The sequence below is a fragment of the Rhinolophus hipposideros genome (assembly GCF_964194185.1).
Source record: "Rhinolophus hipposideros genome assembly, chromosome: 23".
Classification (NCBI taxonomy): Eukaryota; Metazoa; Chordata; class Mammalia; order Chiroptera; family Rhinolophidae; genus Rhinolophus; species Rhinolophus hipposideros.
Window position 1 is genome coordinate 36,375,348 of NC_138069.1, and position 23,150 is coordinate 36,398,497.

At 49.8% G+C, this 23,150-nt stretch overlaps 1 protein-coding gene across 1 annotated transcript in view; it reads left to right on the forward strand.

Moving 5' to 3' along the window:
• WWC1 (WW and C2 domain containing 1) overlaps positions 1-23,150 on the forward strand; it is a 122,490-nt gene that overhangs the window by 96,138 nt on the left and 3,202 nt on the right. The window contains exons 12-20 of the mRNA XM_081035896.1: positions 1,542-1,650; positions 2,109-2,189; positions 2,844-2,930; positions 4,078-4,270; positions 9,730-9,882; positions 11,879-11,970; positions 17,505-17,619; positions 18,923-19,087; positions 20,692-20,784. Of these exons, the coding sequence (XP_080892022.1) occupies positions 1,542-1,650; positions 2,109-2,189; positions 2,844-2,930; positions 4,078-4,270; positions 9,730-9,882; positions 11,879-11,970; positions 17,505-17,619; positions 18,923-19,087; positions 20,692-20,784 (1,088 nt within the window). The remainder of the gene's footprint in view (positions 1-1,541; positions 1,651-2,108; positions 2,190-2,843; positions 2,931-4,077; positions 4,271-9,729; positions 9,883-11,878; positions 11,971-17,504; positions 17,620-18,922; positions 19,088-20,691; positions 20,785-23,150) is intronic.

Below are 23,150 nucleotides of genomic sequence, written 5' to 3' on the forward strand. Positions count from 1 at the left end.
TCCGTGCCCAGAATCCACCATTCGTGTGCAAGGACCAGTGGCAGCAAGGGGGGAAGACGAGATTTCCTGGTTAGTGAAAGACTGCTGGGTGAGTGCCAGCCATTCCCTTAGTCGAGGAGCCGAGGGATCCCTGGGGCTCCCTCCTCAGGAAGAGAGTCATGCTGAGTGCTCTGAAACAAAAATAAAGGCAGGCTTCCTACTACAGCAGGTGGCAAACTTCAGAAAATTATTCTCTGGAGAGGAGGAGGTGCCGGTGGAATCTCTAACAGGGCTCAGGAAGAGTTCCCGATTCTACCCAAGGGAGTGTTAAACCCAGCGGGGGACCCGACCCTGGTGCCCGGGAGGGACCCTCCTTCCGTCCCCCACAGCATCCCTGGGGCTGGGGGCCAGAGACTCTGTGTCTCAGGATGGCGTTTCCTTCATGCCACCTCCAGAACCCTTCCCTCCGTGAGCGATGCCCGGCTGAGCGCAGACGCTAAGCAGGTTATGCGATTAGTGCTGCTGTTCAGTCAGCAGACAAATTAATCTCCTTAAGTGGTTTAGTGGAGGGTGGAGGTGTGGAGGTGTGGAGGCGGGAGGTCTCCGCAGGCTGCAGCAGGCGTGGGACACAGGCTGGGAAAGCTGCACCCGGATGGCTGCTTGCATCTCCCAGGCATGCTGCCACCATCCCTTTCCCCAGCCTGCCCACCCCAGTCTCTTCTCCAGCCTGTCCCCAGCACCTAGCAGGCAGCCGGTGCTCAGTAGCAATGGTTTTGAAGTTGAGGGACCTGAATTTGGCCTTTTGCCGTGTGGAGGGCAGGAATTGTCCTCTTCATCTTGGTAGCTCTGAACCGGGCAATGGGCCTGGCACACTGTCAGCACCCGTGATGGGGCAGGAAGGAATGTGTAGCGTTTGCCAAGTGGCTGGTCTGAGCTGTGGGTCCCAGACTTTTGAGGGCCTCCATCAAGGGCAGGGAGACAAATGGGGTAGGCCAAGGGGGAGAGCCTATGCTTCAATCCTTCCCTCCCCGTTCGTCCCCTTCCCCTTCCCCAGGGTGCAGGGGCTGTTCCTTTGCCCCAGTCTTGTAGGGATCCATCTAGAAGCCCTCGCCATAGTGAGAGGAATGACGGGCATGGTAAGCACATCGGTAATGGGTTTGATAGAGCTCTAGTCTCTGTGCTGTGGGCGTCCCTGTAATGTCCCATTGCATCCCCCCAACAGCCCTACAAGGGTAAGAATCATACTCTCTGTTTTACGCATGAGAAATTGGGGCTGAGAGGGGTTAAAGCAGTGTCCCAATATCATGAAGCAATAAGTGGTGGAGCTGAGGTCTGAACCCAAGCAGTCTGACTCCAGAGGCTGGAATGCCAGACGCAGCCTCTGATACTGCCCTTCGCTTCACCCTAACGCAAGGCAGGGCCCGGCTGTTGAGTTCAGGGGTCGTTGGAATTCGGCAGGACCATCTTAAAACAGAGGGTGAATAGATCAAAAGTTACAAAAATGGTACCTTGGTTTCTGAGCCCCATCTTGCCATCCTTCCTTTTCCCACTTCTTCCTCCAGCGGTGAATACAGCCCAGGGGTGCGGCCTCAAAGTGGCCTGTGTCTCAGCTGCCGTGTCAGATGAATCCGTGGCCGGGGACAGTGGTGTGTATGAGGCATCTGTACAGAGGTGGGTCCCTGAGTCCTGGATCTCTGGGAACTCTGACTCCACAGAGTTTGGGCCCCCAAGGTATGGGGGAGGGACCCACAGGAGGAGTTGCGTGGGTGACCCCACACCCCAGCCCCCCAGGCAGCCCTGTTTGGAGCAATGACAAAGATGCAGACGGCGCAGCTCCTCCTAGGGCTGGGGGCACTTCGAATTTGGGAGAAGACTAGTTCTACGATTGCCATTAAGGGTGCAAGGCTAGGGGGACAAGTACTGGAGAAAGGGCAGCCCCTTTGAAAGGGATCCAGAGCAATGGTGGGATGGAAGGGTCTGCAGGGAAGTTGAGCAGACCTCCTTAGGAGGAGGTCTCCTTAGGATCCAACTGTACCTTTCCAGACAGAACCCTGTTTCTGGAAAATGACTTTGACCCCAGGTCGCCCCAAGGATGTATGACCCTTTTTCTCTCCAATATTGCCTTCCAGACTGGGTGCTTCAGAAGCCGCTGCTTTTGACAGTGATGAATCAGAAGCAGTGGGTGCAACCCGGGTTCAGATTGCCCTGAAGTAAGTGACAGGGAGGGCAAGGGCAGAGGGGAGAGAGTGGTCTGTGCAGGGTCCCTTCCTCGAGGGCAGCATCCTACCAGCATTTACCTACCCGACTGCACAGAGAGGAAGGCAGCACCACTGGGACCTGCTGACAATTGTAGGCCCCTAGCTAAAGGGGACCCACCTCTTCCCCTGCCTCCCAGCTCCTCACTTTACAGAAGAGAAACGTGAGGTTTTTGAAGACCTTATAACCTGCCCTGACTCACTGAGCGGCCCAGTGAGCCTGTTTGGTCCTGGTCGCTGTGGCTGTTGTCTGACCATCCCATCGAGATTTCAGCCACCTGGACCCAAGTCGACCCCTGGGGTCTGCAGCCCAGACTTATTGTTGTTTTCTCTTGGTGGGGCAATGGCCTCAATATGTTTGTAATAGGAATTAATTGCCAACATTTAAATATCAGGACATGTCACACACACGTCTGGCTTCTCTTTTAAAATTGAGACCGATAGCGCCTACATTTCTGAATGGCAGCAAAACCCTGGGTCTGTGCTCTCGGGCTCACCGCAGTCCCCAGAGCAGCCAGCAGCCACCACGCCTGTGATGATGATGATGATGAGAGAGAGAGAGAGAGGGACCTTACTAACAGGTTCTCCATATGCCCCTTTCCGTTTCAGGTATGATGAGAAGAGTAAGCAATTTGCAATATTTATCGTCCAGCTGAGTAACCTTTCTGCTCTGTTGCTGCAACAGGACCAGAAAGTGTGAGTATGTAGCCCACGGAGTGTGGGGGGTGTATTATCCTCTCACCGCCTGCGGCCATCCCTAGGTCACTCTCTCGCGCTCTGTCCTGCTCAGACAATAGGCCCTGTAAACCCACTGGGGGTACTTCATGCCTATGGCATGATGCCACGTCAGCACTGCGAACGTCGACACAGGCGTGAGGGCAAACACGCTTCACAAACCCGTCCTGCACACCTACCATGTGTCAGCACGAAGAACAGTGCTGAGCAGGTCCCTGCCCTTGTGAACTTGAAGCCTCCTGGAGAAGAAGGTCACGGCCCCTAGTATCCGCTCTCACAAGTATTTCACGCAGAAAGACACCGGTCTTCCATTCTCAAGCGTCGGTGCCCCTTCACTGTACTTCTATTGGAGGTGATGGGTGTTCCCTTGAAATTGATAATTCGGCCAATTCCTTCACTGTCTGCCTGTTGGCTGTTCCCAGCGCAGACCGGGTGTGTTTCACTGCAGTTACCTGTCTCCATGTTCTCCTTTAACTACACCGTAGCCTCACAGCAGCAGTAGGAGCTTTGTATGTATCTGCGGTCTGCACCCAGCCAGCATCGGGGGTGCGACCTGTGGGAAGGAGAAAGAAAGGCAAGAGGAAAGCAGACCACACAGAAGGAAGATGAGATTGGACCCTGGGGTTGTTTTCAGTCTTTTGCTCGCACACACGGCGCCAGGGTGAATAACCGCCAGGTGTCATTGGCACTTGTGCAAGGGTTTCAATGCGAGGGTGCCTAGAAGCGAGCTGTCTGGGTCAAAAGGGTAAATGCATCTGAGATTTTGTTAGGACTGGCACATTCCCCTCCGCAGGGGTTGGCCGTCATGGTTTGCCCTCTCCCAGCAATTATATGAGGATTCCTGTGTGTGAACAAGCACCCTCACCATAGAAGTCCACACGCTGCTGGCCTCAAGCTCCTTATGCTGTGAGGTCCTAAGGATTTAGGGGGTTCAGGAGAAGGAAGAGCCATATATTATTATTCTTAGCCCTCACAAATACCTGCGTCACCTCTTGAGAGATAACAGGCCCTGGTCCACAGTTTTCTTCGTCATTTGCAGCAGCTGGTTAGCTCAACACAATCCCATACCTGCGCTGACCCAGGTTGCCCTGCGTTTGTCTCCCTGTAGGAACATCCGGCTGGCTGTCCTTCCCTGCTCTGAAAGCACCACCTGCCTGTTCCGGACCCGGCCCCTGGACGCCTCGGACACCCTCGTGTTCAACGAGGTGTTCTGGGTGTCCATGTCCTACCCGGCCCTTCACCAGAAGACCTTAAGAGTCGACGTCTGTACCACCGACCAGACCCTTCTGGAGGACTGCCTGGTGAGGGCTCTTTGTCTGTCTGTCTGTCTGTCTGTCCGGACTTCTGTCCTTCTGGGGGTTGGTCCACCTTGTACTTCATGATGAAGGCTTAGAGAAAACACAGATTGGTGTCAGCCAGGGTCATCTGGGGCTCTAGGCAGACTCTTCCACAGGTAAACAGCGTTCTCAGACTGACTGGGGGTGAGGAGAGCTCTTTTCACGGGAGGAAGAGTAACAGACCTGAAAATGTTTTCCTACACTATCAGAACCTGAAAGGAACCAGCCACATGCCATAGGTTTACCGTGCAGCATTAGAGGAAAACAAATAGACAGGAGCTCAGATCCCACCTTTACCTCTCATTATACAGCTGGGTGACTTTGGGTGAGTTACTTAACCTCTCTGATCCTCAGTTTTCTGATCCATAAAATGCAAATGATAATGCCTCCCTCATGCCCACTGGAAGAGTCATTATAAAGATTAAGTAAGAGAGTTCATGTAAAGTACCTACTCATGTGTCTGACACACAGTACATTCTCATTGGATGGGGCCACTGCTAGTCCCCTCCCTAGAGCAGAGCTCCTCCAATGTCCTCCTCCTCTTCCTCCTCCTCCCCTGCCGCCGCATTGGCAGGAGTCAGGATTGGAGAGGAAGTAGCCCTGGGTCCCTAGAGACAGGCAGACCCACATGCAGATGGATGTTCCTCGCTTTCTCATCTCTAAAATGGGGATTCGTAGCTAACACAGGGGCTTGATGTGGCGCCCAAATGATTTAAAAGAAGTGAAAGCTTTGTTACCCCTGTGCCATTTAGATTTCGGAGCATTTGAATGATAATATGGTATAAAGCCACCTTTGATGGCTACCCCTTAAACCAGTGAGGATAAATGAGGCATTGTGTCGAGGGCCCTGTTGGAGAAGGATGGCTTTAGATAACAGGAAACATGGGCACCTGCAAAGGAGACACAGGATGTGAATGCCTCTCGGAGCTTGTCCCGCCCCACCGTGTCTGGAAGCTGGGACAGTGGCAGTGGCAGCCCTGCCTCCTCATGGACAGGTGGGAGCCACACGCGACCCGCAACCTCCTTGCTCTCCATACTCGACGGACGTGCTTGTGCTATGAAACCTTTCTCTGCCACGGAATCGTGGGGCCACATGCCTTGGCCCTGAGGCTGAGTCACCAGCCCTGCCCTTCCCTGCCACGTCACCTAAGCCTCTTCCAATCTTAGTCTCAGTTTCTTCATCTGTAAAATACAGCTAACACTGCCTGTCTCACAGGTGGTTCTCTGGGGATTAAAGAGGCTTCAAAGCAGCACTTCCCAAACTTTCACCTCCCCTCCCCCCCACACACACACAAGTTCCCTCAGGCTCTGGTTACAATGCAGATTCTGATTCCGCATGTCTGGAATGAGGCCCGAGATTCTGCATTTCTAACCGGCTCCCAGGTCATGCTGGTGCTGCTGGTCCCTGGATCGCACCTTGGACAAGAAGGATGGAAAGCAGTGAGGAGTCTGCAGGATGCCAGTTCCCCTCCCTCTCCTCCTCAGCTGGGGTACATAACAGCTTTGTCGCCACTGCGCTGTGGTTATCACTGACAACAGTGCAATAGCTAGTGTCGATTGGGTGCAATTTATGTGGCAGGCACTGAGCTGAGCTCCTTACATGTATGATCTCTATTGAGCTTCAGTCGGTCTTATAAATAGGTCCTGTTATACCAGTGAAGAAACCGAGGCACAAAGAGGAGAAAGAACTTTCCCATGGACACACAGTCAGGAAGTGGCAGGAGCACAGTGAGAACCCACCTCTGAGGCCCCCCCATGTCAGATTCCCGGTGTTGTCTCTGTGCCAGCACAGTGCTCCCTGGAGCCCACAGGTGGGGATGGTAACCGGAGGGTGTGGCTAGCATGGTGGACGCTGAATGACAGGGCAGAACGCTTGTCCAAACCTGGTCTCCTCCAGTGAAACGTTGCCTCAGCCCTGGCCATTCCAAAAAGAGGAGCGACTCAATCCTGTTTTCTTCTCCTAATTGGATGCCTTTTATGCCTCATCCCTAATTGAAGTCTGGCCATTGCTGGTTGCCATGACAGCAGCCAAGCGCTCATCCCACAGTGGCTTTTCTCCATCCGTGGCCAATGGGAAACCTATTTCTCCGTATCCTGTGGGGACATGGAGTGTCAGGCTATCATGTTTTGGTGGCTGGAGGAGGAGAGGAAGTGAGCCACAAGGAGAAAGGGCTGTCTGCTCCCACGCAGAGTCTCTCTGCACTGCTGCGTTTGCAGAATCCCTGGTCTATTCAGAGCCATTGAATCAGCTAGGCCACAATAGTACGTGTCCTGAGTGGTGTCTGTGTGTCCAGTACTGGCCTAAGAACTGTGTGCAGTACCTCATTTAATCCTCACAACAGCCCTAGGAAGAAGCATTAGGATTGCCCCCATTTAACAGATAAGGGATCAAGGCCCAGAAAGGCTACGTAATCTGCCCAGCTTGTCCAGCACATAGGTTTAGAGGCCTGGATTTCAGCACAGATTCCAGCTTCCTTACGTGTAGCCATCAAACTCTCTGATCTGTCACGGGGTGACTTTAAGGGTCTCTCATGTCCTCGGACCTGGATTATGGTTTAGGAAGAATACGTGGCCTGCCTTTCCCAATACCACAGGCACCAGTTCTCCCCAAAGCTTTCGTGTGGCGTTAACAGGTCACAGACTTTCCAGCTGGGCCCTCGTTGCCCACCCCACCCCCCGCTGCTAAGCTCAGTGCCACTAAGCTCAGGGTCCATGGAGGCAGCCTTCTTCCCAGGCCCCACTCATGTCCCATAGTTAACAACAGTTAATTACACCATTTCCTTGGCCCCTTTCTCACTTTGCCATCCCCACTTGGCAAAATCCTGGCCCTGTCGAAGTGAACTCTCCACCTCCTTTCCACCTGTGCAACTGGACAAAAATACACACAGCCACACCAGATGGTGTCATTTTAAAGTCATGGTCACCAGGCTCCCATGAGCCCTAATGCTGCCCTAGTTACACGGCATCTCCATAGACTTATACGGCATCGCCACAGACTTACACGGCATCTCCGCACACTTACACGGCATCTCTTCAGACTTACACGGCATCTCTTCAGACTTACACGGCATCTCCTCAGACTTACACGGCATCTCCGCAGACTTACACGGCATCTCCGCAGACTTACACGCCATCTCCGCACACTTACACGCCATCTCCGCACACTTACACGGCATCTCCGCAGACTTACACGGCATCTCCGCACACTTACACGGCATCTCCGCAGACTTGACTCTCCGGCTTGTCCCAGTGGTGAACCCGTATCCTCCCCTACCCTGAAAGTTTCCGCAGCTGCCACCCATGTCCAGCTGTTCTTATAGCTTCTGCCATTTCTCCTGGCTCTAAGGATGGGCCCTCCCCACTCCCGTCCAAGGCCATTCTCTCTCAAGGGCATCACGCCAATAGTTACTCTCCTGCTCTCCTCTGTCTTCAGTTCTTCCTCTCCGCTGGATCTGACCTGTCAGTATCCCAACCTGCAGCTTTCCCCCCATGCTTAAAAATCAACCTTTTCTTTACCCCACTTCTGCCTCCAGCTACTGCATCGTTTCTTTCCTTTTCTTTATAGCAAAGCATGAAGGAGATGTTCGTGTTCTCTGTAACCCTCATCATCCTCTTTCCCGTCATCATTCCCCCGGAAATGTGTTCGGCGGGTCCTCGGGGACCTGCTTGTTGCTAAATCCAGCGGCCGGTTCTCCATCATCTCGTGGCCTGACCACTGCACGGGGCTCAGTTGTTCACTCCACCTTCCTCGGCAGCCTTTCCTGTGACATTTTGCTCCACTAGCATTTTCCCACCTCACTGGCTTCTCTCTGTGTCTCCTTGGCCAATTCTTCCTCGTTTCCCGGGTCCCTTTAGGTTGGAGGGACCCCGGGCTCAGGCCTTGCTCCTCTTCCTTTTCTATTTGCATTGATTCCCTTGGTGATATCCTGTCTTGGCTTCAAACACTGTCCCAATGTATGACTCCAGCCTGAGCCTCTCCGCTCATCTCTACCTTACATGTCGGCTGCCTATTCCACGTCTTCTCTTGCATGTCCAGTAGGCGTCTCAGATAACTTGCCCACGAGGACACCCTGATCATTCCTCCCGTGTCTTTACCGTCTCAGCTGATGGCGACGCCCGTCTTCCATTGCCCAGGCCAGAGACCACAAGGGCATCCTTGACCCTCTCTTCCTGTTGTGCCCCACACAGCCTTTCAGGAACTGCTGGGAGCTCCATCTTGAAAAGAGCCCCAGCCTCCAGCCACCTCTCAACACTGCCCCACACCGCCATCTGTCACGTGGCTTGTTGCAACGGTCTCCTTCTGGGTCTCCCCTGTGGGCCTCTGTCCTCTGTCCTCACCTCCCTTTGTGTCTTCAACACAGTAGCCAGAGTGATTCTATTAAAATTGCAAATCAGTACATGCCACTCCTGCTTGAAAGCTTCCCATGGCTTCTGCCTCCACCTAGAGTCCACGCCTGGCCCCTTTACCTGGCCTCTAAGGCCCTCCAGGATCTACTCCATGTTACCTCATAGATTTCATCCTCAAGACTCTTTTTCAGCCATTTTGTGCCCCTGAATACACCAGCATGCTCCCCACTCCAGACCTTTGTAGTTGCTGCTTCCTCTGGCTGGAATTCTCTGTTCCCAGATATCAAGGCACAAGGCTCGCGGTCTCGCCTCTGGGTTTGGCCCATGTGTCACCACCTATTGACAATCACATTCCCTCCACTCTCCCATCCCTTCCCACCCTGTTTCCCCGAAAAGAAGACCCAGCTGGACAATCAGCTCTAATGCATCTTTTGGAGCAAAAATTCATATAAGACCCAGTCTTATTTTAATATAAGACCAGGTCTTTAATATAATTATAATATAATAATATAATATAATACCAGGGAAACATAGTATCTGCTTTCCCTGTATTATTTTTCTCTACAACTTTTCATAACCTAATAACATTTCTCTATATCATAGATTTTAGGGTATGCGTTATTTTCACATTTTATCATCTCTGAAGTCAAGATGCAGTTTATACTAGATGGCAGGCAGTTCATTGTTTAATTGGCAACTATTTTTCTTTCTTCGTGGTGCATGAAATAATGTATGTATTCTTATCCCTCTCTCCGTTTCTTGTACAAAAAGTAGCACACTGTGTATCCTCTTCTGCACAATCCTATTTTTTCCATTAACGTATATCCTGGAGAGCTGTCTATATCAGTATCTATAGATGGACATTTAATCAACATTTTGCAAGTGAGTAAACTGATGAATGACTAAGTCAGTGAATGAGTGAGTTATTGGAAATGATTAACAACTAGCCCTTTCTTCCTCCAAGGAAGCTTCCATCTCACCTGGACAGGTATTGCCCGTACTTTTCCCAGGAGCCAAATTCCCCGGAACTCCTTTCCAGTCCTCGCTTATACTCTCCCTTTTCATATCCTCAACAGGGAGGTGCCCAGATCAGCCTGGCTGAGGTCTGCCAGTCTGGAGAGAGGTCGACTCGCTGGTACAACCTGCTGAGCTACAAATACTTGAAGAACCAGAGCAGGGAGTCCAAGCCAGGGGGAGCCTTGGCCCCCACCCCGGGGCCTGAGAGCACGGTGAGCTGAGCCTCAGGTTTGCGCCATCCTCTCAACCATGCAGCACCGGTATGCAAGGAAGGAAGAAGCTCTCCCAGAATGGGAGATGTCTGGGTATCTGAGGTGGAAGAAATGGAGCACAGGGGAGTGAGAGGAGAGGGAGAAGGGGCCCGGGTAGGAGAGATCTCTGTGAGGGGCCAGTCCCCCATCTGCAACTGTCCCCCTTCCCAATTGTGCTCTTCCTTCGGTATTCTGCTTGACCTAATTTGAAACCCTTAATTGATGATTTTTTTTAATTAAATGAAGAATAAAGGCGAAACCTGTGGAAGTCAGAAAATTCAGACCCTGCTACATGCAGAGTAGTCTGTAGTGGAGGCTTTCTGTAAGAGGCAGAGGAAGGTCACAGGAACGACCTTCAGAAGACTGACCCGGTGTTTCTTAGTTGGCTGATGGGGGTCAATACTGTACTTTCCCGCCCCTCCATTTCTTCATGTCGAATCTATTAAGTTTAAAAGGGTTGCTATGAAGTTTGGAAGAAGTACAAAGTTTTAAAGAGCACTTGGTAAGGGCTTGATCCATGCTATCTGTTTCATTATTTATTTCTTGAAAATCTTACCTTTGCCTATTTTGGGCTAAAGATATGTATTGTTTTCACTTTAGTGCAGTATACTTTAACCCATAAAAATATCGTTAAACTGTTTTCTGCACTTGGAAAGTCCACATCTGCTGGCCAGCTAGACTGGCCAGAACTCAACGGAGCAGTGAAATTGCCCTTGAACATGGTGCCACAGTGTATGGGATCCCAAATGGTCGGTTACTTGGGACATCACTGCCCAGAATTGCAATGGAGGGGACGGGCTGGGTCACACAGGGAGGGATAGGATAAGAATGAACTCTATTTGCTTCTCTGCCTCCTCCTCCTCCTTTTTTATCATCATCCTCATTTTCTGCACTTCTATGATGTCAGGCACTGTCCTGTTTGTTATGTGCATTTTACCCAGGCTCAGAACGGTTACCTAAGGACATACGTCTCCTAAGCAACCAAGCCCACTCCAAAAAGAGTCTGCGAAGGTCTGAAAAATAGACCCCTCTACTTTCTAGCACATTTTCGTGGATGAGGAACATCCAATTTAGCCATATTTGTTTCCTCATTCCCATTTCTCAAGGGACTAATCATAATCTCTCCCTATCGGGATGGTTGTAAAGATTCGATAAAATGCTGTATCTGTCAGTGCCTGGCATATACCAGGCCTTCAACTGATTTTCAGTTTCCTCTTTCCTTCCCCAAAGAAAATTTCAGGAATTATCCAGACTTTGGCTTAGGGTTTTTGCAAATTAACCGTTTTCTCAGGAAACTACGAGATCAGTTTCACTTTGCTACTAGCTGCCATTTACTGAGAGCCAATTATGTGCTAGGTACTCTTCTGCACACCTTATGTATATATTCTCAATTCAACTTCATAACCACCCTTTGTGGTAGGTATTAGAGGAAACTGAGTCTCAGAGAGGGTAAAGCATTTCTTCAAGTCACACAGGCTTTTCCACTCTAAACAACATTCAGTATAGACCTTCTTCTTCCAGGAAGCCTTCCCTGACTGCAACCCCCCCCAAGCTGGCTTTGCCATTGTTCCTCTATTCCCAAACATCCACACTTACCTCTCTCACAGTGCTTCTCACGTTGTTTGGTTATTGATGGTTCATGTGATAGTCTCCCTGACTACATTGTGATCTCCTTACAGCCGAAGACCTCTAATTCTGTCTCACTCAACTACTGAGTTTGGCTGTCTTCCAACATTGTCCACATAGAATGGGGTTCTTCTCAAGAGAACTGCTAGTTAGGAGAACTAAGCACTGTATTTCTAATGTAGAAGTGACCCTAGGGCAAGACACTTACCCTCTGGTCTTCAGTTTTACCCTCCGTTCCCTGGGAGGCTCACGCTCTGAGAAGCTCTGAGTCTTGCCAGGAGGAGCGGCGTCCGTGGTGTGCAGATGAGCCCATGAGCCTTTGTCTCCACAGGACGCCGTGTCTGCTCTGTTGGAACAGACGGCAGTGGAGCTGGAGAAGAGGCAGGAAGGAAGGAGCAGCACCCAGACCCTGCAAGACAGCTGGTAAGTGAACATTCCCTGGAGCCTCAGGAACGGGTCTGGCTTGGACCTGGGCCTAGGACAGAGATCCCCAAACACCAGGGCAACCAAGAGACGTGATCCCCTGGGGAAACTGAGACACTCCCTCTCCTCATGGCTTCTCCACAGGCAACGGTGAAGTACAACAGCCTGGTATAGTGGTTCCCCAAATCCCTTCCCAATTGTTATTTTGTGTTCTAGGAAACAGTCATGCTAGTTCACCTCTAATGTTAGTTTCTCTTGATGCACTTACATTTGTTTTGGTAAAAAAAGAGGAAAAAAAATCTTAAAGTCATTTTATATTATTATAAATGGGAAATAAATGTAATTTGCCATAAAGCGAAGATTCCTCCTTAAGGAATGGCATTTGACTGCTAAGAACAGAGAGCAGAAGATAGAAATTTATTTCTTTGTGACTTAGAAAGAGGAATGGGAGAAGGCAATCCAAGGCTCATCTGTCAGCTCCAAGATGTGACTGGGAACCCCGACTCCTCTCACTCTGCTTTGTGTCCTTACTGTGTGTCCTCCACCATCGAGACAGCGCTATAGCCCCAAATGGCTGCTGGGTCACCAGCCATCGCACACATCAGGAACGAGGAAAGTCAAGCGTGTGTCTATGTGCCTTTTAACCAAGGAGCATTCCCAAAAGTCCCACCCAGCATTTTCTACTTGCTTCTCATTGGCTGAGCATAGCCAGTTGGCCTATCTAACTGCAAGGGAGGCTGGGAAATGAGGTCTGTTAAGTTGAATACAAAACTCAGCATTCTATTACTAAGGAGGAAAGTGGAACTGGATATTGGATGGACTGGGAGCCAAGTCTGCCTCAGAAGGTAACCAGGGACAATTGAATGTAATGCAAATAAAACAAGAGTATTGTTAGATATCTCGCTTGCTATGGAAAGGACTGAACGAGTAGCTATTAATGAAGATTTAAAAGCTCACAGTAGACACGCAACAGATGGCAAAAATTATTATTAAGAAAGCAAGAAGGTTGGGCAGCCAGTTGGTTCGGTGGTTAGAGCACAGTGCTGGTAACACCAAAGTTGCTGGTTTGAGTCCCACCTGAACCAGTGAGCTGCGCCCTCCACAACTAGATTGAAAACAACAACTTGACATGGAGCTGATGGGTCCTGGAAAAACACACTGTTCCCCAATATTCCCCAATAAAAACTGGGAAAAAAAGAAAGAAAACAAGAAGGAACACGGCTAACTGCGAGCTCAAAAGGAAGAAGGCAGATTCCGTCTAGAAGGTGATCATAGCCTATGAGTCTTGTCCTTGGGAGGAAGGACGGTTGGGCTGCTTCCTGTGGGAGCCCAGGTCTGGCTGAGGCCTGGGCACCGTACATTTTAAAAGCCCCCCTGGGTGATTCTAATGTGTAACCTGGGCTGAGAACCATGGCTCGAAGCCTCCTTTTGCTCGTCTGTGAAATACAAATTTTAGGAAAGCCACCACCCATGGGTATTTTGGAGACTCAATAAGATGATACATAATAAGCTCAACCCAGACCCTGACCCACAGGAAGCACTCAGTAACTCTTCTGTTTTATTCTGTTCCAGCCCGAAATTGTACATGTGGTCTCAGGAGGAATCTTTCCTTAATCTCTTTTACTCCAGGGGTCAGCACATGTTTGCTGGAAAGGCCCAGAGAGTACCTGTCTGCTTTATGGGCCCCACAGATTCTGTTGCATCTCCTCACGCTGCTGTTTTGGGTGTGAAAACAGCCAAATGCACACCAACCACTGTCACTGCCCCTGTCACTGAAACTTTGATCCAAAACAGGTAGTGGGCTGGATTTGGCCCTTGGGCTGACCTCTCTTTTACACATCTTTACTATCCCTCCATGTGATGAAGGGTATGGCAGCCTTCCTTAATTTTTATATGTTCCTTTTTTTTTTTTTTTTAGGATTCTCTCTAAATTGTCTCAATTCCTCCCTCCCTTACTCTCCCTCCCTCCCTGCCCCCCCTTCTCTCTCTCTTCTCTCCCTCTCCCCCACTCCCCTTTCCCCCTTCCTTTCTGCCTCCCTTTATCTCTTTCCCTCTCTCTAGCACACTGCTGGGCTGGACTGGGGTTCATACAGGCAAAGGTCTGATGCCGGAAATAGGCTCAGGACTGTCTTCCAAAACCTTGGCACAATATCAGTGCTTTCTCCAAATTCCAAGCTTGTGTTGAGACTTTTCACACCATTGCCTAGCAACCGCCTTCTGTTCTCTCTCCCTTTGTGGCCCCTTCTCTCCCCACCCTTTGCCATTCAAACTCCCCTAGACACTGACTTGCAAAGAGGGCTGGGAATCCCAGAGCTGCTCTACTGGGGTAAATCCATCTGCAGCCCCTCCCCCAGGCGGCAGGCTTCTTTGGGCCCTGGAATGTTAACTAGCCTTGCTGTGCCTGCCCAGCTCAGGAGTCATGTGCAGAGGCCTCCAAAAGAGCAGCCCTCTCTCCTCATTTACTCTCCTTCTCCCCCAGTACCCAAGGCCCAGGGTGCCCTCGTCTTTCCCTCCTTTGATTTGGTTAGGTTTCTTCAGCGCATATACTCAGAAGACTGGATTTTTGATTTTTTTTTTTTAAGATTCACAAGCAAAGCAAAACTCTAAAAGTGTTAGACAATAGAGGAGAATATAATCACAAACAATGCTAGAGTGGAAATCCCTGTGTTGGCCTCCTTGGGAACTTGTGTTGGTCTAGGGCAGATGTTGAGAAGTGGCCTTGTGGAACAGTTCTCACATAAGATGGTGCTAGGAAATGCTCCCGCCAGCAGTGATTACGAGTACCCCCAAACCTGCTGCCTCTCCACCACTCAGTATAATCCAACTACATAGACTCTGTCCATGCTTTATTCTGGCAGATTCTGGCAGATTCTGCCAAGTTGACTTCAGAGTGTCAACCGGCTGCTCTAATTTACACTCCCCACAGGGATACGCCTGTTACCCCCACCTTCACCAGCCCTCGAGATTATCAGATATTTCTTTTCATGCTGCTCCAAAGGGTACAAAGGTGTTGTCTATTTTAATTATTTTTCTTTTTACAATTGAGGTGTTTGTTTTCTTTTCTTTCTGAAAATATTTAAATCAGATTCATAATCAAAGGAGATTTCCATATGGTTGAGCGCTTAGAGGATTTGAACAAACCTGGGTTGGAAACCTGGCTCCACCACTTAGCAGCCCGTGAACGGGACAAGGCCTGTCAACTGTCTGATCCTCAGCTTGTGAACCTATAAAATGGAGGCAGTAATCACTCGCTGCAGTGCCACAAGGCCTTAGCATAGCACCTGGAGCTTATTAAGTCCTCAGTAAATGCTGGTTAATGTGGCGTCTGCAGAATTCCGGAGGAGGTACTTTTTGCATGTTCCCATGTTTAATGGTTCTTTTATAAGGAGACAGAGAGGCTGCGGGTGCCGTGGAAGGGCGAGCAAAGCCCCGCCGTATCCAAGCCCCCATCTAAGTGCAGAAGAGGTTTTAATGGTGGGGCTGGGGGTAGAGAACCAAGATCTCCCCACTGCGAAAATCCTAAGGGAGATTTTAGGTTTACCCACAGTCTCACTGAGCCAGCTAACTAGATGTCAAATTTTCTGCTTTTGGCTGGAATTCCTTCAGCTCAGTGTGGTAATGCTGTCTCATGCTGATCAGAAGCCTGGCGGTTATTATGTATGTCTTTGAGAAGGAAAAGATGGGAATAGAGATAGATTACTAATTAACAAATGCAGTCCATTTGTCACACCAACCGCTTCCAACCGTGAAGTCCATGAAGAAAGACTAATTATGAAGAATATCACCAAAAGTAAAGCCTCTTCAACAAAGGATTCTGGAACAAGTGAATATCCATAGAGAAAAAATAAATAAACTTTGAGCATCATGTACAAAAATTAATCTGAAATGGAGCATAGAGCTATACATAAAAGCTGAAAACTATAAAACTCCTACAAGAAAATACAGGAGAAATTCTTTGCAACTTTGGGGTAGGCAAAGATTTCTTAGGTAGGACATAAAAAGCATAAGCCATTTTTAAAAATTGATAAATTGGATTTTATCACAATCAAAAGCCTCTGCTCTTTGGGAGATCCCATTTGGAAAATGAAAAGTTAAGCCACAGACTTGGGGAAAATATTTACAAAGGATTTATATCCAAAATGTGCAATGAACTCTTACAACTCAATAATAAAAAAGCAACCCAGTATTTAAATGGGCTAAAGATTGTAAAAGACACTTTGCAGAAGAAAATATAGGGATGGCTAATAAATGCATGAAAAGATTGTCAGTGGGAAAGTGCAAATTAAAACCACTATGAGACGTGAGTACACACCCTGTAGAATGACTAAATTTAAAGACTGGCAATACCAAGTCTAGATGAGGAACTGGAATTCTCATAGCATTGCTGGTGGGAATGTAAAGTGGCATAACCACGTTGGAGAACCAGTTTGTCGGTTTCTTAAAAGTATAAACTTAGACTTACTGTATGACCCAGCAATTCTATCCCTAGGTATGTATCTGTTATGTTCTGAATTATGTCCCCTGCAAAACTCATATATTGAAGCTAGGACCCCAGGACCTCAGAATGTGACTGCGTTTGAAGATAGGGCTTTAAAAGGTGATTAACTTAACATGAGGTTGTTAAAGTTACAATGGGCCCTAATCCAATATAACTGGTATCTTTGTAAGAAGAGGAAATTTTGGCACACAGAGAAATACCAATGACGGGAAAACCATCAGAGGATACAGCAAGAAGGTGGCGGTCTGCAAGCCACAGAGACAGACCTCAGAGGAAACCAAACCTGCCCACACCTTGGTCTTGGACTTTTAGAGCTACGAGAAATAAATATCTGTCATGTTAAGCCATCTACTCCGTGGTATTATGTTATGGCACCACTAGCAAACTAACACAATATCCAGGAGATGGGAAAACCTGTATCTACACAGATCTGTCGGTGAATGTCTATAGAAGCTTTGTTCACGATTGCTAAGAAATGGAAACAATCCAAATGTTGATCACCTGATGAATAGCTAAACAAACTGTGGTCCACCCATCCGATGGAATATTACTCAGCCACAAAAAGGAGTGAACTATTGATACAATCACCAACATGGGTGAATCTCAGAAACATTCTGCTGAGAGAATGAAGCCAGAGACAAAGGAGCACGTACTCTCTGGTTCCCATATATACGAAATGCTGGAAAAAATCAGATTTCATCGATAGTGACAGAAAGCTGACCAGTGCTGGGCTGGGGGTGGAGGGAAATTAATTAATTAACTGAGAAAGGACATAAGGGAAGCTTTCGGGGTAATGGAATGGTCTATATCTTGGTGGTATTGGTCACAGAGGAATACATGGGTCAAAACTTGTCACACTGGACACTGAAAAGGCATTTTGCCGTATGTAAATTATATCTCACTAAAATGGATTTTTTTTTTCTTCAAAACTACGTCTTAGAACATCCTGGAAGCCCTCCCCTGGGCACATTTAAAGGCAGATGAGCAGATCAGGGGGGGTCTCTGGGTGGGTAACCAGAGTTCTGTGTCATCACAGGAGGTTCGAGGAGGAGACCAGCGAAAACGAGGCAGCAGCAGAGGAGGAAGACGGAGAGGAGGACATTTTCAGTGAGAAATCCTCCCCAGAAATGGATGAGTGCCCAGCGGTAAAGGTAGGGAGGGCCGGGGAGATGGGAAGGGCTGTCTTAGGGAAATTACCTTCAACCTTTGAGCCCGGGCAGTTAGAAAAGGCTCAGAGCTAAACTAAGTAAGTTTTGTCCTCCAGCTTCAGGAGACAGGCCTTTGGAATGGGTTGACCGGCAGAAGGTGTAAGGTAGTGTCGTTGCTTATACTCAGGCTCATTTCGGTGATGGTAAACCAGGAGAGGCGGACTTACCCCCTCCTCTCTCCCACCGTGTGCAGTTCCCCTGTTTTTCTGGACAGACCTCTACCTAGCTTTGCAGTCAGAGGGGTCTGGGTTCAAATGCTGACTCTGCGACTCCCTAGCTGCGTCATCTTCTGCAGGTGACTCCATCCCCCTCAAGCCTTCATTGCCTCATCTCTAAACTGGACAGAGTAATGCTCACCGTTCAGACAGGTTCTGGAATGCAAGTCTTCATTTGGGTCGGCCCAAAGTGCACCAGCAGAAGCAGGGAGTCTAGTCAGGTTCCTCTCACCCCCAGCTTCACTGCTGCACTAAGGTGACGTGTTACGACAGGACTCACTCTCCACAGAGATCTCGGCACTCTTTTCACCTGCAGGACTCGTGGAAATAGAGCCCCTCCACTGTGTTTGTGCAGGGCTCCTGGAGGCAGAGCTGCAGGCCTTGCACAAAGGTGCCTGGCCAAGGGGGACCGGAGAAAAATCCAGGGTCGCCTTCTAACCGCTCCACACCAAAGGGAAACCATTTCGCAGTTTCTCCAGCCAAAGGGGGTGCCGTTTTCAAAATTACCCAAAAGCAGTGTTAAGGCTAACGAAGGCCCCGCATTTAGGTGTTTTTGTTTGCTTATCTTTTACTGGTGACTAACCGTGAAAGGGCGGTAGAAAACCGAATCACCTAGTGTAAGAAACGAGATTTGTAGCTTGCCTCCGTAATTCCAAGAAAACATCAGCAGTTCTCGGCTGGGGCAGTGGAGACCTTGGGTGTGACTTTGTCAAAATGCGTCTGGCATGTAAGGCTTGAGGATGTGAAGTCCAGGATATGCGTGTTTGAGGTGTGTCTGCTACTCACGCGAGCTAGCTTGGGGACTGAATATGCTCCCCTTGGCCCCAAGGAATAGCGGCCGGCACTTGGGACCTTGGGCTCTGTCCTGGCTGAGCAGGGCTGGGGCCAAGGAAGCCCCCAGCTGTGTCTGTGGGACAAAGGTGAGGTGACAGGAGTGGGGAGTCGCTGGAGAGTCTTCCCCGTGGGTCTCGGGTTGGGTGGCTGAGACCCTGTGGTTATTGGGGTCCTCACAGCCGTGGCTTCTCCCTCAGGTGGACAAAGAGACCAACACAGAGACCCCAGCCCCCTCGCCCACAGTGGTGCGGCCCAAGGACCGGCGGGTGGGCACGCCATCTCCAGGGCCATTTCTTCGAGGAAGCACCATCATCCGCTCCAAAACCTTCTCCCCCGGACCCCAAAGTCAATACGTGTGCCGGGTAAGCAAATACTATGTTGTTCTTTCCTCCTCCCAGAGGGCCTGCTTCCCACAGGGTAGCCGAGAGCCTTCAGCCTCACACAGTTCTGGGTGCAAATCCCCATTGCTCTCCCATTGTAAGTCACCTCAGGCAAGGTAACGCCTCTGAGCCTCAGTTTCCTCACATGGAGTTAATGGGCCGACTTTATAGGGTTGTTTGAAGGATTGACTTTGATAAAGTATGGGAACGGCTCGGTAACTCGTACATGGCCAATATTATTATAATTCCAACCGACTCTCCCCTCTTGCTTGTTCACACTCTGCCCTTCCACTCAGCTACTTGCTGTGATCACACTGACCCCTCTCGGTCCCTGAACGGGCATTTCTTCTTCACCTCCTGAGCATCGATCCCAGGGTGCAGGTTCCAAAATGGCCACAGACTTAGGAAACTTAGGAAAACTTAGGAAAGGCTATTAAACATAGAAGAAACATGGAGCAATTTCACTCAATGTCAGTTTCTCTTGAAGAAAGGGATAGTCTGGCACCACGAGCCACACATTCTCTCCCAGCAACCACTGGCTGGAGCCGAGAAGTTGGGGTAACCGCCCTTGGGTGATTGGAGGGGAGGGGGTTTTCCGGTTCGCTCTGGCCCCCTGGCTCTCCTTACCTATTGGGTTGCCAACCTGTCTGGCAGGCCCTGCTGGCATGCAGAAGCCCTGCTCCCCGGATAGCCCTCCCCTTTCCTAGACCAGCCCACTCTTTTTAGTCTTATTGTGAATGAGGATTTGAGCACGTGCGTGGTGGTTGCTGGGGTTAGAGAGCAAGACCTGTTCCTGACCTTCCTCCGAGGATGGCACAGATGTGACACCTGTACATCTTACCTGAGTCCTGGGTTCAAGTGAGGTGTCAATATCCATTTCTCGCTGCCACCATACAGAACCAGTGAACAGTAACTGGATGTGCAAGCAGAGCTTTCCTGCCTAATGTTCCAATAAATCATCCCGGACAGAGAGGCCCGTGGAACCTGTCCTGTATCTTCAACCTGCCACCTACCTATCTACTGTTATTTGCGAGGGGCAGGGCATATTGAGGGGGGTTCTCGATATCAGGTATTCAGGATCCAAGGCCTACAAGTATGAGATTGAGTAGAGGACCTAAAGTCTTCAATATATGAAAATTCCACTAATTTACTGGCTACTTATCAAACTAATCCCCCCAGAAATATTCCCTGCAGTGCCTCCCAGAAATACCATAAACCCATCCCTTCTGTGTCAAGTCTCAAAAGAGCTAATTGTTTGAGCTTGTAAGCCTTTGAATGAACAGTGTAAGCGCAGCGCACGTTAGCTGCCTGTATTGCAAAAGGTACAGGGGTTTCCTGACGTCACTGCATGTGACCTGGACACTGGGGATTCCTGAATCACAGTCGAAGAATCCTGCAGTCAAGCCAGCTCACAAGGCGGGTCAGAATGAGACCTGCCTCCTGCAGTCCCCAGGGAACAAGAACTCTGGTTGTTTGCGCAGGAGAGCAAAGACTGGTCTGAGTGGGGGCAAAACACCACCCTTCTGGCCCCCACCTGCCTTCCCAATGCATTTGGACCTTAACTTCCATGACTTTTTCCCTTGTAGCTGAATCGGAGTGATAGTGACAGCTCCACACTGTCCAAGAAGCCACCTTTTGTGCGGAACTCCTTGGAGCGGCGCAGTGTCCGGGTGAAGCGGGTAAGACCGTCCGCTCAAAGCCATTTGAACATGTGCTCTGCCCTTGTTTCCCCAAGCACATCCCCTGACTTCTGACTGTTTCTCCTCAGCCACTGGATTTAAGAAAGCCATTCTTGCAATTGTGATGGTGCTTGAGAATGGACGTTTGTGAACTATAAGGCCTGTGTAGGCCCCGGGGAAGGTGCCAGAGGGTAAATGTAACATTATCATCATAACGAATACGTTAGATCAGGAATGTGAATTTTCTGGGTAGAAATCCATGTTGCTAAGAACTAACTAACCCAAGACGTCATGGTCACTGATGGGAGCCTGCCTCCCACAACACTGCTCAGTGTGGCGTCCAGCTGCTTGAGTGGTTAAAGGTTCTGACAGTCCTCCTTGACGGCATAGACGCCAGGCACTTCCAGCACCAAGCAGGGAGGCATGAGTGGGCTTCTCTCAGTGCAGCTGGAAATGCCCGGAAGAGGCACAGCTGTCCCTGGAGGGAAATCTCACCTTTCCTTATGGAGACTTGGCTGAAGGATGCAGGTGGGATGGCGTTAGGCAAAGGACTGACTCCTGATCGGGACTTTTAGCAGCCATGCTACTGGAGAGGCAGAGTGGCCCTCCCCTCTTTGTGCTTGGAACACAGACTTTACAGCACTTTTGGTGAGTTTGCTGAACTAGAAGAAACCAAAAGCCAGAATGTCAGAAAGAAGTAGATAAAGGGAAAGGGAAAGGAGAGCGTGCTGATGGCCCCGAGCAGGGAAAGGCTGCGTGTCTCCTGCAGACCTGCGTGTCTGCTGCTGATGGCCAGAATCAGGAGTTGGTCCTTTGTCGATCACCACCTGTCCCACAAATCTCCAAAAAGAAGTAGAGTGAGCAGGAGAAAGCAGTGCAGACGAGGGTGCTGGCTGTGGGAGAATGTGGACAGACGTCAGGTGACGGGGATGGCCGACTGCCCACCCTGGGTCTCCTACCCCTCCCCTGTCTCCTGTGGCTGCCCGGTGCTGCACAGTCTCCCGGGGAGCTTTGGATGATGCACTCTCCAAGGCCACATTCCAAGACCGTTGAATTCAGCAGCTGGGGTGGGGCCCTGGAAACTGCATTTTTAACAAGGTCCTCAGAGGATTCTGGATCCATTCCGGGAGAAATGCCACTGCAGAAGTTCCCCCTTCCTCACCTCCTCTTCCTCGTAGCCAAGAGGACAACTTCCTCAGGAGCCTTTGGTGGTGGGTCTGAGCCCACATTTCCGGGGGGCCAAACTACACCCTGGGGAACAGGAGAGTCCAGAGGCTGGGCCAGGGCCCCGGACGCTGCCCTGAGCTGCGCCTCCGCCTGCTGTGGGCAGATTTCTAAGACTGGACATCCGTCAGTGCGAAGCAAAAGAATCTTCACTTCTTCTTGCTCTGAGAACTGGAGCCACGTAGATCCTCAGCAGGGTTTCCTGACCCTGTTCATTTATGAGCACAGACCAGACAATGGCCACCCAACGAGCTTTCTAGCAGTTCTGCACTGAGCTGTTTCCTGTTCCCAAAAGTATACAGGTCAGCCTTAAGTGAGGAAGTCTCAGAGGAACATTTTATGTACCATGTCACAAATCCCTTCACTGGTCATTGTATTTGTTTTCTGTTGCTGCGTCACAAGCTACCATCAGCTTAGCTTAAAATCATACAAATTCATTATCTCACAGTGTCCAGGGGTCAGGAGTTCAGGCACAGGTTAGCTGGAGCCTCCGCTCAGGATCTCACGAGACTGAAATCTAAGAATCGACTGACTGCATCCTCATCTGGAATTTTAGATTCCCTTCCCGGCTCCCTCAAGGCCTTGGCAGGATTCATTTCCTTGTGTTTTCTTGCTAGCTGCAGGACTGGGGCTATTCACAACTCCTACAGGTCCTGGCCGTGTGGCCCTCCCCACAACGTACATTGCGCCAAGGCCGGCAGGAGATCTCTCTCCAGGAACAGCCCAGTTCATCTTTTAAGGGGTCACCTGATTAGGTCAGGCCCACCTGGGACAATCTCCATTTTTATTAACTCAGAGTCACCTGATTAGTTACCTAATCATGGGAGTGATATCCCATCGTATTCATAGGTCCCACCCACACTGAAGGGGAGAGCATTATACAGGTGTGTGGGTTAGGGGGTGGGAATCCTAGGGGCCGGCTTAGAATTCAGTCTCCCACTGTCACTTAGCTGTTCTTTTTTAATCATGACTGGGTTTTGGTAGGAGAAGGAGAGTTAATGGTTCTATTACTCAGGACCTTTACATACAGATAACGGAAGAACTCAAACACAGCTTGAAAGTGAAAGGGAGACTTCATTGGCCCATTTAATGGAAAACTCCAGGATGTTGGACTAGTTTCACGCATGGATTGATCCAGGATT